This window comes from Felis catus, chromosome A1, assembly GCF_018350175.1.
Source record: "Felis catus isolate Fca126 chromosome A1, F.catus_Fca126_mat1.0, whole genome shotgun sequence".
NCBI classification, from domain to species: domain Eukaryota; kingdom Metazoa; phylum Chordata; class Mammalia; order Carnivora; family Felidae; genus Felis; species Felis catus.
In genome coordinates, this window is record NC_058368.1 from 146,672,185 (window position 1) to 146,685,938 (window position 13,754).

Below are 13,754 nucleotides of genomic sequence, written 5' to 3' on the forward strand. Positions count from 1 at the left end.
TTTTTAAGCAAACATTTTGAAATCTTAATAACCTGGCTTACTTCTCTGTCATATAGCTTTTTCTCTTATTGTTCAGAAGAGCTTGAAAGTCCCAAACTTACTGGATTATGCTCTCCAGGCAAGCTCTGCTCTTTAAAAATTTGAAGTTATCAACTCTCCTGGGCCTTTTCTATAAGTAAGAAGAGACCACACTTGGTCATATCTCCTTATGCGCACTTAGACCAGATGACTGTATCTAAATACGTTCTTTCCGCTTGAAGGAACAGCATTATTAGAGGATTATCTCAAGTTGGGAAAAGAGATGATTCCCATTTATCATCCCCATAACATGTCTGTCTCTTAAAAGCGAGGCCATCAGAAACGCTTACATTGTTTATACATATACATTACCCTTTCTGGGTGTAAAATTCATGAATTGAGAAATATTGAGCTCCTTGCTCAGCAAGAGGAGACTGTCAGTATAAAGTAACATGCTTGGGAGGTGCACCAAATGAACCTCCACTGGCAGAGTTAATAGGGAGATGTGGGTCACAGAGTCTAATGCTGATCTCCCAACCTTTAGATTAATCTCTCTCATCTCTGGGAGGATTGAGTGTTGATATAAATATCACCTGATTTTCAGTTATTAAGGTAATTCATTAAGAGTGCAGAAACATCTGATGAGATTTGGGGAGGGTATTTACATCTTGATTACTAATGTCAATTTTGTTTCAAATACCCTGAGTTGGCACCATTTTTAGTTTAATGTCTCAGATTCTGAAAATATTGAGGAATTTAGGATATCTGAAACAATCTGATTAAAATTTGTATTAGGTGATTTTCTTTGATTCAGGAGGTGCCAATTAGCATTTTATTTTAATTAAGAACATATCAAACGTGAATGAAAGTGGGGCACTTGTTTCTGTATGGTCGATGGACCTATAGGTATGTGTGAGAAAACGTGAACATCTTAAAGAACTTCAAGCTTTCTCTATTTAAATTCTCTGAGGATTGCTCAAGCACTCCATTGTAGTTGTCTATTACATTTTTAAAATAAGGAAACAAAATATTTTTTGTTGCACATTAAAGTGGAATCCATTTTGCTAAAGAAATGTGATCCTAATATACCTCTGCTGAGTAAACTGGTATATACTTATATTTAATTAAAAGCTCTTAAGCTTAAATTGTAAAATTCCCTAAAGAGAACGTGAACTTCAGCCAGCTGCCTGGGCATCTTAGCAACTATGTTTTGTGTCTGCTAACAGCATAACTGGAACACTTGTGCTATGTCCACAGAACTCCGCCATGAGGTACTTAAAAATACATGGTGAATACATGGTGAGGTCAGCTCGCAATAAAGCTTTGTGTGCCTTTACAAAAAATCTATTAACTGTGATACTAGTATATGCAAGTCAAGGTGTTAAAATACATTTGTATAAACATAGAACAGATTATACACACAGTGTGCAAACTTCTGTGGTTCTTCCCTTGAAATCCAAATAAAAGTTATATTATCCTTAGGATAAAATTCTAACATAGAGAGCCTTTTTTAAGGACATGTTCATCTAAGAACTGGGAGCATTAATGACTCCATCAGGTTGCACTGTTAGTACAAAATAGAGCAGATCATGACTTTGGAATGAGATACCTGCTTTTACAATCGCACAGGTGTCCACCCCACCCACCCCCATCTCACCCGGCAAAGAAACTTCTATGGTTTGCAATAATTATAGTACTTGCAATTCTCTAATAACATGTGTGGTGGGTGGGGTAGTACTAAGAAAGAGGAATGAAGAAGTTCTTTCAAAGACTGAATAACAAAAAGGAGAAAATAGGAATATGGGTGAGATGTAAGGTAGCAATGACAGAGGAATGGGGTTGTGGGAAAGAACCCTCCCATCCATATTGGGTAGATTTCATAGCCCCACACCCCCCACTCCATGAGATTTTAAAAGTATGGGAACAAATCAGCCACAAGGAGAGAATAGAATGTAGATTGATCTGTAGGGAATCTGTTGCAGAAAAAAAATGAACATTTCCCTCACTCTTAAAACAATATTAAGAAATCTGATGAAACCATTTGGAAGCTGACACAACTTATTCAAACAAAGTGAATATTAGTCTCTGTATAATTGTGAGAATATTTCTTTCAGAAAAAGGAAACAATAATTTCAAGTCTTATTTGTATCTGTTTTATTTAAGAATTCCCATTGAATAGAACACTTTTGTAATACATATCAAATGAGCACTTTTTAAAATCTTCTCAGTCCCTGTTGACCATGACATGCCCACAGTTCTTTGGTGGTTACCAGCTTCATGGTACAATGAGAACCTTAAGACAAAATAGCTCAAGATGTTTCTGTATTTTCTACTATTCTGAAAGCAAGTCAGACCAGATACTTGGGAGGCAGGTGAAAGAAGGAATCCTGGATTAAATGTAGTGATCGGTACATTTGCAATGTGTACACTCAAAATAAGGAGAAAAGGGTTTAGCAAGGCCATTTTACTAACCTCTTGGTGAGAGCATTTGTTTCAAAGAGAGAGACATGTAGGCAGACAGTCAAACGACTTGGAAAATATTCTTGAGGCTCTTAGGTCTCTACAGAGTTGGTAAGCAAGGGTTTGCAGTAGGGTCTGATACATAATAGGTAGTAAATGTTGTGCAGTCAGTTGGCTTCTGGGAAGATAATGTGGTTGGGTGGCATGCATAGTTGTGGTAGTGAATTTAATTTTGTGTGCAAAAGCCAATATGAAACCGACTGTGTTTGTGAAGAACATACAAAGGCCATCTCTGCTATGTTTGTATTGCTGTGATTGAAATTCTGTGATATTTATTTAGGCTAGAAAATGGAATATACTGCATCTAACAGTTGAATCTTTTGGTAAAATATTCTGATGTGATCATCTAAAATGCTAAGGGAAGTCCCCATAGATTCATGTGAAATAAAAAATGTTAAAGTTCCTTATCCAAGTGGAAAATAGACTAAAAGAATGTTACGCTTTGTTCATTGGAACTAAAACTGGAGAATATAAAGTGAATGCCAGGGTCTTTTATTAATTGAATTAAGTAGATTTAATAAGAGTTGATAGTCAATGAAATTATTATATAAATTTTTGATTCACAATTACAGTTCTTTGTTTTCTTTCCTAGAAAAAAAAAGACATTTTATTTTAAATTATTCACTCCTTTGTAAAACATTTAAGTGAACACCAAAACATGTCAGTTCCTTTGACACATTGACAATTGACACACTGACTTACCTTAGTGTCTTCTCTCTCTCCATTTTTCTCCACCCCACTTATTTTTAGAGCTACCAACATCATACATTGATGGAACCTCCGTTTAGGTTCATTCTGAAGATCATGAGATATGTTTATATCAGTTTTTCATTACTATTCTTTAAGTAAGGAATTTATTCAGATACCTATATAAATCTATAATGACAGTGAGTGCTGTTTACTCTATTTCTGGTCCAGGAGTTTATAAATAAACAGTATCAAGCAGTTATTTCCTTATTTATCTTGTGTTTGCTAGGAGAACTTTGGCTGAACGGTTAGTTTTATCTCCGTTATTTATAAAAGGTACAAAATGTGGTGGGGATTCTTCATATGCTTGACACAGACCTGTTTCTTATTTAAAACTCTTTCTGTGTTGGGGCACCTGGGTGGCTCAGTCAGTTAAGGGTCTGACTCTGACTTTTGGCTTAGGTCATGATTTCATGGTTTGTGAGTTTGAGCCTCACATCAGGCTCCATGCTTACATATGGAGGTTGCTTGGGATTCTTTCTCTCCTCCTCTATCTGTCCCCAGCTCAATATCATTCTCTCTCTCAAAATAAATAAACTTAAAAAATTTTCTTAATAAAAAAATAAAATTCTTTCTGTATTTAAATGAAAGATATTGTGTGAATTTAGCATCCGTGTGTGTGCTGCTTCTTAATGTGAATTCTAGTTTTATTTACACAAAATGAAACGTAGTGCAAAAGATTCAATGTAAAATGAGAGTATTAGCAATTTAAGATAGGCACAGTTTTGAAGCACTGGTTAAATCCTATAAAAATGTACAGAGGGGCACCTGGGTGGCTCAGTCGGTTAAGCGTCCAACTTCAGCTCAGGTCATGATCTCACAGTCCATGGGTTCAAGCCCCACATCGGGCTCTGTGCTGACAGCTCAGAGCCTGGACCCTGCTTCAGATTCTGTGTCTCCCTCTCTTTGCCCTTACCCTGCTCACTCCTCTGTCTTTCTCTCTTTCTCTCAAAAGTAAATAAACAAAAAAAATTTTTTTTTAATGTACAGAATAGTTTAACTGAGTCTGGCTTACCTCAACTATATTAAAATAGTATTGGCACTGAGAGACTACGTAGTATGGTGATTAGGCAAAACCACTGATGTGATGTTTCAAAAGATTTATTTGTACAAAAAGCATTTAAAATGTATTATCATATATGGGGCGCCTGGTTGGCGCAGTCGGTTAAGCGTCCGACTTCAGCCAGGTCACGATCTCGCGGTCCGGGAGTTCGAGCCCCGCGTCAGGCTCTGGGCTGATGGCTCAGAGCCTGGAGCCTGTTTCCGACTCTGTGTCTCCCTCTCTCTCTGCCCCTCCCCCGTTCATGCTCTGTCTCTCTCTGTCCCAAAAATAAATAAACGTTGAAAAAAAAATTTAAAAAAAAATAAAATGTATTATCATATACATATATGTACATATGCATATATATTATCTCAAAATTTTTCTAATAGCAAAATGTGGGCTTCACTGGAAGCCATATTAAAAGGTGTTATTATCTGAAGATCTTATTGAGTTCTCTTTTAAAACATATATAAAATGAGACACTATAAGATCACAGCAACAACTTCAGTAATCTAATATTGAACAAACTTATGTTTTTAGTTATATTGTTTGGAAAAAGGTAAGACATTTAGTCATTTTCCTGCTTGGCAGTTAAGAGTTGTTGCAACATCTGTGGCAGAAATCATATGTATTTGTTTTATATTTTTTAATATACCAGAGTTATGCATTGATCTCACTTCTCTTATGGTAGAAATATTTTATTCATTTGAATGCCCATAAGCCTTTGTTTCCACAGGTGAAAGGCTGAGTACATGGAATAGAATGAGTTGGAGATTTGGGTATAGGGTATAGGATTAGGGTAGGAACAACCGAGCCCTATGCAAGTAATATTTTATAGAGATAACACAGTGAAGATGTGACGGGGTATAGTGAAGGGTTTTCTTTCTTGCTTTTATAAGGTTGAAAGGGGTAATGTAAAAATTGTATATGTCTTCTAGTTACATAAAAGTCTTGTTTTCTTTGGTTTTCTATCAAAGCTTAGTTAAAAATATAGGAGCGTCTTAGAGTTTTTATTGATAGTTCACATCCTTCTGTATTTATTTTGGTGCGTGAAGAATACAAGCACTGCTCGTTCTTTCTCAATAAGGATTTTTCTTTTCTGACTTATCAGTAAATGCTAGATGGTGGTCCTTTCATACATGGGAGGGAGTGGCTTCTTGCTACAGGAACGTTCCCCCTGTTGATGGGGGACAGAGGTGGCTCCGTCATAATTATTCCTTCTGCAAGCTTTCAGGCTTAGCCTGAGCATATGTGGCATGGATCGGGGCTAGTCTGAAAACTAATTCTACAACAGTGTCCTGGAGTGGGAGAGCGAGACACTCTGCAATCCTGCATGTTTCTCTTTGTCTTCTTCACGGGTCATTGCACCCACAGGCACCTTTACACACTGCCGTGACACAGGGGCCAGGACAGCTGTAGTGGCAGGATCCTCTCCTAGGACAACTGAATTCCACTCTGATGAAGGTGAGGGCCCAGGATTTACTCTTTCCTCGTGCCTGGGCAAAGAGTTTTGCTGGTGTATTTCTGGAAGCAGTAAAGTCCATTGAGCTTAATGGTTGGTACCCTTTAGCAATTTACAATCAAGGGAAATGTTCTGAGGATATGTCTTATGTGAAGTATGCTCGTCCAAATGTTTAGATGCGACCCCTGAAATTCCTTTGGAGAATATGTTAGTAAGAAGAGCCATAACAGACCCAATCCAAATCACCTCTCACGAAGGACAAAGGTATAAAGTATGGAGGGCTCTTCCTTCCTGGTGTTTTCAGTGACGTATCCTGCGCAGGGCCCCCCATCCGGGGCTTCTTGCCCTTGTATCTGGGATGTGGCTGCAGCCTGTGCAGCTAAATCTTGTCTCACTGTTACACCAGGGGCGGGGGTTGGGGGGGGGGAGGTTGTTGTTGCACTGTGAAAGCACTATAAAGAAACCTCTTATTTACTTTTCTGAAAACGGTCTTCTCTAGGGCAGATTTTGGCAAGAGAAGGACTCTCTTCTCATTTCCTTATTGAATAGAAGGTGTCTAAGCATCCCCTTTCAGAAAACAATAATCACATACTTTTTCTGTATGATCTGGTGAAATGGTCTTAATTTTTCTTTTTCTTTTTTTTTTTTCAGTTCACACACATGTGAATTCCCACATTTCATGATGACAATGCATATATGTGATTCCTTGTTTCAGTTTAAGCACATTGCTTTGTTAAATGTGTTGAAGAGTTTTCATAACCTGTTCCTACCACTTTAAATTGGATATATTTTTCTTGTTGTTAATGTGAATCCACAAATTTGGAAACTGAGAACCCTGTGTAGAAGGATGATTGCCTGTTATGTAAAAAGATTCGAATCCTTTCTTTGTGTGTGTGAGCTTAATCAGCCAGCCTTGCTATCGAGTTCTTCTGTCATACACTGCCAAATCTTCTATTCAAGTGTTGTGAAAACTCTTTGTTTTTTTCAGGTCGAATGAGTGATTTGAGTGTAATTGGTCATCCAATAGATTCAGAATCTAAAGAAGATGAACCTTGTAGTGAAGAAACAGACCCAGAGCACGATCTAATTGCTGAAATTTTACCTGAGATAATTGAAATAGATCTGTACCACAGTGAAGAAGACGAAGAGGAGGATGAAGAATGTACGAATGCTACTGACGTCACGACCACCCCGTCAGTGCAGTACATAAATGGGAAACAGCTCGTTACCACTGTCCCCAAGGACCCAGAAACAGCAGAAGCTCGGCGTGGCCAGTTTGAGAGCGTTGCACCTTCTCAAAATTTTTCAGACAGCAGTGAAAGTGAAACGCATCAGTTTGTGATGGCTGAAACTGGACAGTCTACTGCTGTGCAACCTAATGAATCGAAAGAGACAACAGAGTCGCTTGAACTTACGTGGAGGCCTGAGACTTACCCAGAAACACCAGAACATTTCTCAAGTGGTGAGCCTGATGTGTTCCCCACAGTCCCATTGCATGAGGGAGAAACCACAGAGGGGCGAGAATCAGTCACAGAGAGAGGGCCTGAATTTGGTAATCTGGTCCATGAGCACATAGAACCTGTACCTCTGTTTTCTGAAGAGTCTTCAGGAGATGCTTCCATTGACCAAGAATCTCAAAAAATAGTATTTTCAAGGGCTACTGAAGTAACATTTGGTGAAGAGGCAGAAAAAAGCACTTCTGTCACATACACTCCAAGTACAGTTCCAACTTCTGTGTCAGCAGATGTTTCAGAGGAAGTCTCAGTTACCTTCACAGGAAATGCCCTCCCTGAAGACCGCTTGTCCACTGTAGAAAGCTGGGCCGAAATAACCCCTAGGGAAAATGCAGAGCTCTCAGTCAGTCCTTCAATTCCCATTCCAGAAGGCTCTGGGGAAGCAGAAGAAGATAAAGATAAAATGTTCACCATAACAACTGATTTCTCACAGAGCAATACTACAGATACATCCATTACTTTAGACACTGGCAAGATCGTGATCACAGAAAGTCTTTTTGATGTTCCTGCAACCACCTCTTATTTGATCTCTCAACAACTTTCTGCAGAAGTAGTGCCAACCAAATTTACAGGGGAAACAGACACTTCTGAGTGGGTTTTCAGTACATCTCTTGAAGGAAAGAAGAGAAAAGATGAGGAGGTGGGATCTACAGTTGGATCAGCTACAGTTCAGGTACATTCATCTACACAGAGATCAGATCAATTGGTTTTACCCTCTGAATTAGAAAGCTCAAATGAAGCTACATCTAGTGGTTCAGCATCTACTGACAGGAGCAGTTTTATGTCCTCGACAAAACCCACACAATCTGAAAAAGAAATGGCAAGGTCTACTCTTGTCTTTACAGAAACAAATGTTTTAGACAGTCTGGGGGCACAGACTGCTAAGCCCAGCAGTAGCGGTCACCATGAGGTTCAAGAAGGGCCGTCCACTGTCCCAGGTAGCCCCACCTCTCTCTCCATGGAGCTGGGCTCTGGAGAAGCTGCTGCTGATCCAGAAACTACCAGTGTTTCTTCATTTTCATTAAATTTAGAGTCTGAAATTCAAACCAAAAAGGAAGCAGCTGGCACTTTGTCTCCCCATGTGGAAACTATACTCCCTTCTGAGCCAACAGAATTAGCTTTGACTACTGTAATGGACAGGGAGGTTGCTGAAATTAAAAGCCAAACATCCAAAGAAAACTTGGTTTTAGAAGTCTCAGGAGAACAACACCATGGGGCAGAGATAAAGGGCTTTTCTACAGATTTTCCTTTAGAAGAAGATTTCAGTGGTGACTTGAGAGAATACTCAACGGTAACTTATCCCATAGCAAAAGAAGAACGAGTAATGATGGAAGGCTCTGGGGATGCAGCATTGAGGGATAGCCAGATTTCACTATCACCTGTAATACCTACTTCAGATCACAGCAACCACAGAGCCGACGCAGAAGGACCCAGTGGCACTTTGGTCAGCACTGCTGGCTTCCCTTGGGAAGAGTTCACAGCCTCAGCTGAGGGCTCAGGTGAGCAGTTGGTCTCAGTAAGCAGCTCCGTGGACCAAGTGTTTCCCAGTGCTGTGGGAAATGTTTCTAGTACAGATCCCCCATTTACTGACCGACGATTGGGAGTAGAAGGTGCTATTAATGAAACTGATACAAGATCCACCATTTTACCAACATCAGAAACTGAAGGTACTGAAAAGGGGGGGGTGAAAGTCGCTGTCACAGTCTCAGCGAACTTTCCCCAGACTATGGCACCAGCCAAATTATGGTCCACACAAGAAGTCAACCCTGTGAGACAAGGAATTGAAAGTGAGACAGTGTCAGAGGAAAAGATTCAGGAGCAAAAATCTTTTGAATTCCCTCAAAGTTCTGTTGCACCAGAACAAACGGTTTTCTATTCACAAACATTTACTGAACTGGGACTCCACACCACAGATTCCCCTACGCTAACGACAAAGAAAATGTACCATCCTGATGAGGAAATGGAGGAGGAAGACATTTCTTTAGTTGATGTATCTACTCCGGATCCAGAAGCAAAGGGCATGGCACCCTTCACTGCTGTCCCTGAAGTTACTGAAAAATCCCATTTTTTCTTAGCTACTACCTCAGTGACTGAATCTGTATCCACTGAAAGTGTAGTTACAGATTCACCAATCAAAAAGGAGGAAAATGTAAAACCTTTTCCTGAAGTTATGAGACCAATAATTAAAGAGTCAGATACTGATCTTTTATTCTCTGGGCTGGGATCAGGAGAAGAAGTCTTGGCTACTACAGTATCAGCGAGTTTTACTGAAATGGAACAAATTGTTACCACATTATATCCTCATGCTTCTCAAATGGAGAATTTAGAAACCAGCCTCATAAGTGATACAAGTGAAGGCTATAAGGGAAGAGAAAATGTAGCAAATGAAGTTAGACCACTCATTTCTAAGACAGAAAACCTCTCTGAAAATAGTGAGACAGCATCCAGCACGACCTTACTAGAAATTTTAAGGGACACCAGAACTGAAGGACCCTCTATGGCACCTCTCACTTTCTCCATAGATACTGAACATCCTCAGAGTCAGACTCACACTTGGGCAGAAGAAATCCAGACCAGTAGACCTCAACTGATGACTGAACAAGTCTCTAACGAGAATTCTTCAACAGCAGAAACAAAAGACACGGCAACCCCTCCCTCTGATTTTCTGGCTAGAACTTACAGTCTTCAAATGGCCAAAGGATTTGTTACATCAGCACCAAAACCATCTGACTTGCTTTATGAACATTCTGGAGAGGGATCTGGGGAATTGGATATGGTTGATTTAGTCCACACTTCTGGAACTACTCAGGCAACCAGGCAAGGAAGCACCACATTTGTTTCTGATAGATCCCTGGAAAAACATCCTGCAGTTCCAAGTGCTAAAGCTGTTACTGTTAATGGATTCCCAACAGTTTCAATGTTGCTGCCTCTTCATTTAGAGCCGAATGAAAGCTCTCCTGATCCAACTAGCACAGTGTCAAACACAGTGTCATATGAGAGGTCCACAGAAGGTGCTGCAGATAGTTTCCAAGACCATTTCAGAGGATTTGAGGATTCCACCATAAAACCTAACAGAAGAAAAGCCACTGAAAACATTATTATAGATCTGGACAAAGAGGACAAGGATTTAATACTGACAATTACAGAGAGTACCATCCTTGAAATTCTCCCTGAGCTGACATCAGATAAAAATACTATCATAGATATAGATCACACTAAACCTGTATATGAAGACATCCTTGGAATGCAAACAGACATAGATCCAGAGGCATTATCAGGACCACATGGCAGTAGTGAAGAAAGCATTCAAGTTCCAGAGAAGTATGAGGCGGCTGTTAACCTTTCTTTAACTGATGAAAACTTTGAGGGCTCTGGTGATATTCTTCTGGCTAACTACACTCAGACAACACATAATGAATCAATGACTTCTGAAGACAGAAGCCACCTAGATCACATGGGCTTTCTCTTCACAACTCGGATCCCTGAAACAGAATTAGATATTTTGCTTCCCACAGCGACATCTCTGACCATTCCTAGTACATCTGCCACAGTTAATCCAGAGACTGAAGAACCAAAAATTGAAGCAAAAGCCGTGGATGATATCTTTGAGTCGAGTACTTTGTCTGATGGTCAAGCTATTGCAGACCAAAGTGAGGTAATATCCACATTGAGCCATATGGAGACACAAGAGGAGTATGAAGAAAAGAAATACGTAGGTCCTTCTTTTCAGCCAGAATTCTCATCGGGAACCGAGGAGGCACTGATAGATCCTACACCCTATGTAAGTATCGGTACTATCCACCTCATGGCTCAGAGTTTAACAGAGGCATCTAATGTGATGGAAGGATCCAGTCCCTCAGATTACACTGATACCTCAGCACTTACCGCTTTTGCAAAGTTGTCCTCTCAGACACCATCATCTCCACTTACTGTCTACTTAGGCAGTGGAGCCTCTGAACATGCAGAGGGCCCCCAGGCAAGCGCTCTGCCAGGCACAGATGTCGGCACATCTCCAATGTCTCCAGGAAAACTTGCAGATACTGAAGTGCCTTTCACATCATCGAGGGAGGAGTTCGTTCACATAACCGAGCCTCCATCTTTATCTTCTGACACTGGATTAGAACCGTCAGAAGATGAAACTAATCACAAACTATTAGGACAAATGGAAGCTTCTCCCACAGAACTGATTGCTGAAGAAGGAACTGAGATTCTCCAAGATTCCCAAATCAAAACCAACACTCTGCTTTCTGGAGAAATGGTCAAGGTGTTTCCCAGTATTAGAACACCCGAGGCTGGGACTGTGGCCACAACTGCAGGTGAAATTAAGTTAGAAGGTGCTACACTGTGGCCACATTCTACTTCTGCTTCTGCAATGTATGAAGTTGAGGCAGACGTCGTGCCTCAGCCCAGCCCACAGGTTTCTGAGAGGCCCACCATTTCTTCGTCTCTGGAAATAACCCCTGAAACACAAGCAGATTTGATCAGAGAGGAGGATCATACAGTAGCAACATCAGAACAGCAAGTATCAGCAAGAATTCTTGATTCCAATAATCAGGCAACAGTAAGCATTGCAGAGTTAAATACTGAGCTTGCAACACCATCATTTTCCCTTCTGGAAACTTCTAATGAAACCAGTTTCCTGATTGGCATTAATGAAGAGTCAGTGGAAGGCACAGCAGTCTATTTACCAGGTAAGGTTGCAACATTGATAAATCTGTTTCCAAACTCGGAAACAGTCCCTTGGTCCTAACATGTATATATATGTATATAATTTTTATTGTGATATTAAATCAGTGAAGATTTTTATATTATTCACATAACACGAGGACAGGCCACAGTATTGAGTTCATAATTAGATGCAAAGAAAGTAAGTATATATTATTTCTGGGCTTTATAGATATTCTTTGTATTTTTCTGGGTTTTAGAAACAACATATAATTGTGACCTAGGAAATGTGAAATTGTTAATGGTGTAAAAATTTAATTTGGTTTTACTCATAACTAAAATATTGCCTTGTCACATGCCCTGTAGTTATACATCTTAGTTTAAAAACAGGAAAAAAAAATCTCATTTTTAAAAATCTCTCATTGATGGGTGCTATTATGGCGATATCAAAATCTGTCAGGCCTTTAAAATTTGAGAGTAGTAAATAACTCTAATAAACATTCACGTAGTTTGTGCAATATCAGTTATCAGTCCATACTTTCATATAATTTCCTTGCTCCAGATAGTCTGCATAATGCTTCTTAACACAGTACCTCGCCAGAGTGGGTATATATTTACGCCCTGCCTGTCAAAAGAAGATTTCTATTTTTTTTTTACTGAATGGATAGAAAGCATGAATTTGATACTGGTTCAATAAACTCTCTCATTTGGTCTTCACAAAAATGCTGTATTATTATTATCATCATCCCTTTATTATTATCATCCCTATTTAAATGCATGGGAAGAGGATGTTCAGAGAAGTTCTGTAATTGGCTCAGGGTTGCATAGCCACACATGCCATGGCATAGGTGGGATTTGAACCCAGGTCAACACCACCCCAAAGTCCATGGTCTTCTCATTGCTCTTTGCTGGTTTCCTATTAATATAGTATAACAATGAATAATCAGTATTTAATTATTTGTAAACCAGAAACCTTGGGATATTTACTTTGTAGAATTTATTTTCCTTTTAATCTAGCTTGATCATATTGAAAAGTCTGCTCTAATGGTATTTTCCAGTAATGTTATTTAAATAACTATGTTAGTGGAATCCACAAATGTCCATTACCACCTAGCCACTACCTAGAAAAAGGAAAAAAAAAATCAGTATCTCAAGGGCTGTGTTGTTGAAAATATGTTGTATTTTAATGAATATGTTTTCCGGCATGGCTGTACTTAGAATTATTCTCCTGATCGTTTCAATGTTATCTTTTTGTACCTACCATGAATGCTTCAGCTTGTTGTGCTTCGGATAGAGTAAAATAATTGTAAAATGCAACTTTTATAAATGACTCAAAGTATTTTCTGAAGAAAACTAATCAAAGGTGGTTGATGGAATTTTTCACTGTCACTCTATATTTAGTCTGTAAATGATAACCTAGTAATCTGGCCAATATTTATTCTTTTGCAATTTCGCTGCAAATACTTCAGGTTGGTGAAAATATAATACAGAAATCATTGGTAAATCACAGAGAGAGAATTCGGTTTGATAAATGAGTGAGAAATGTGTGCCAGTGATGCAGCCCACAATGTTTACCTAGAATTAGAGCCTGTGTCTTCACTGCAAAGCCAGTTGTCACTTCAGGCAAATTTGGTAAACAGCAGCGCATAATGGATTGCCTGGTCCATCGGTTGCAGGTTCAACTTTCGAAGAGTAATACAAACTGTTTAGGGAAGAATAAAATTTGCCAAAACAAAACTTTTCTCCTAATCCCAACTACTTTCAGTTCACAGAAAGCCCCCCGCTT

At 39.3% G+C, this 13,754-nt stretch overlaps 1 protein-coding gene across 4 annotated transcripts in view; it reads left to right on the forward strand.

The window, feature by feature from the left end:
- Nucleotides 1-13,754, forward strand: part of VCAN (versican) — a 120,937-nt gene that overhangs the window by 60,829 nt on the left and 46,354 nt on the right. For 3 of the 4 annotated variants that reach the window (XM_045033290.1, XM_003981130.6, XM_003981131.6), the window contains one exon: nt 6,778-11,994. The exons of the other annotated variant lie outside the window; for it this stretch is intronic. In XM_045033290.1, coding sequence (XP_044889225.1) covers nt 6,778-11,994 — 5,217 coding nt within the window. The remainder of the gene's footprint in view (nt 1-6,777; nt 11,995-13,754) is intronic. 4 annotated transcript variants of the gene reach the window in all.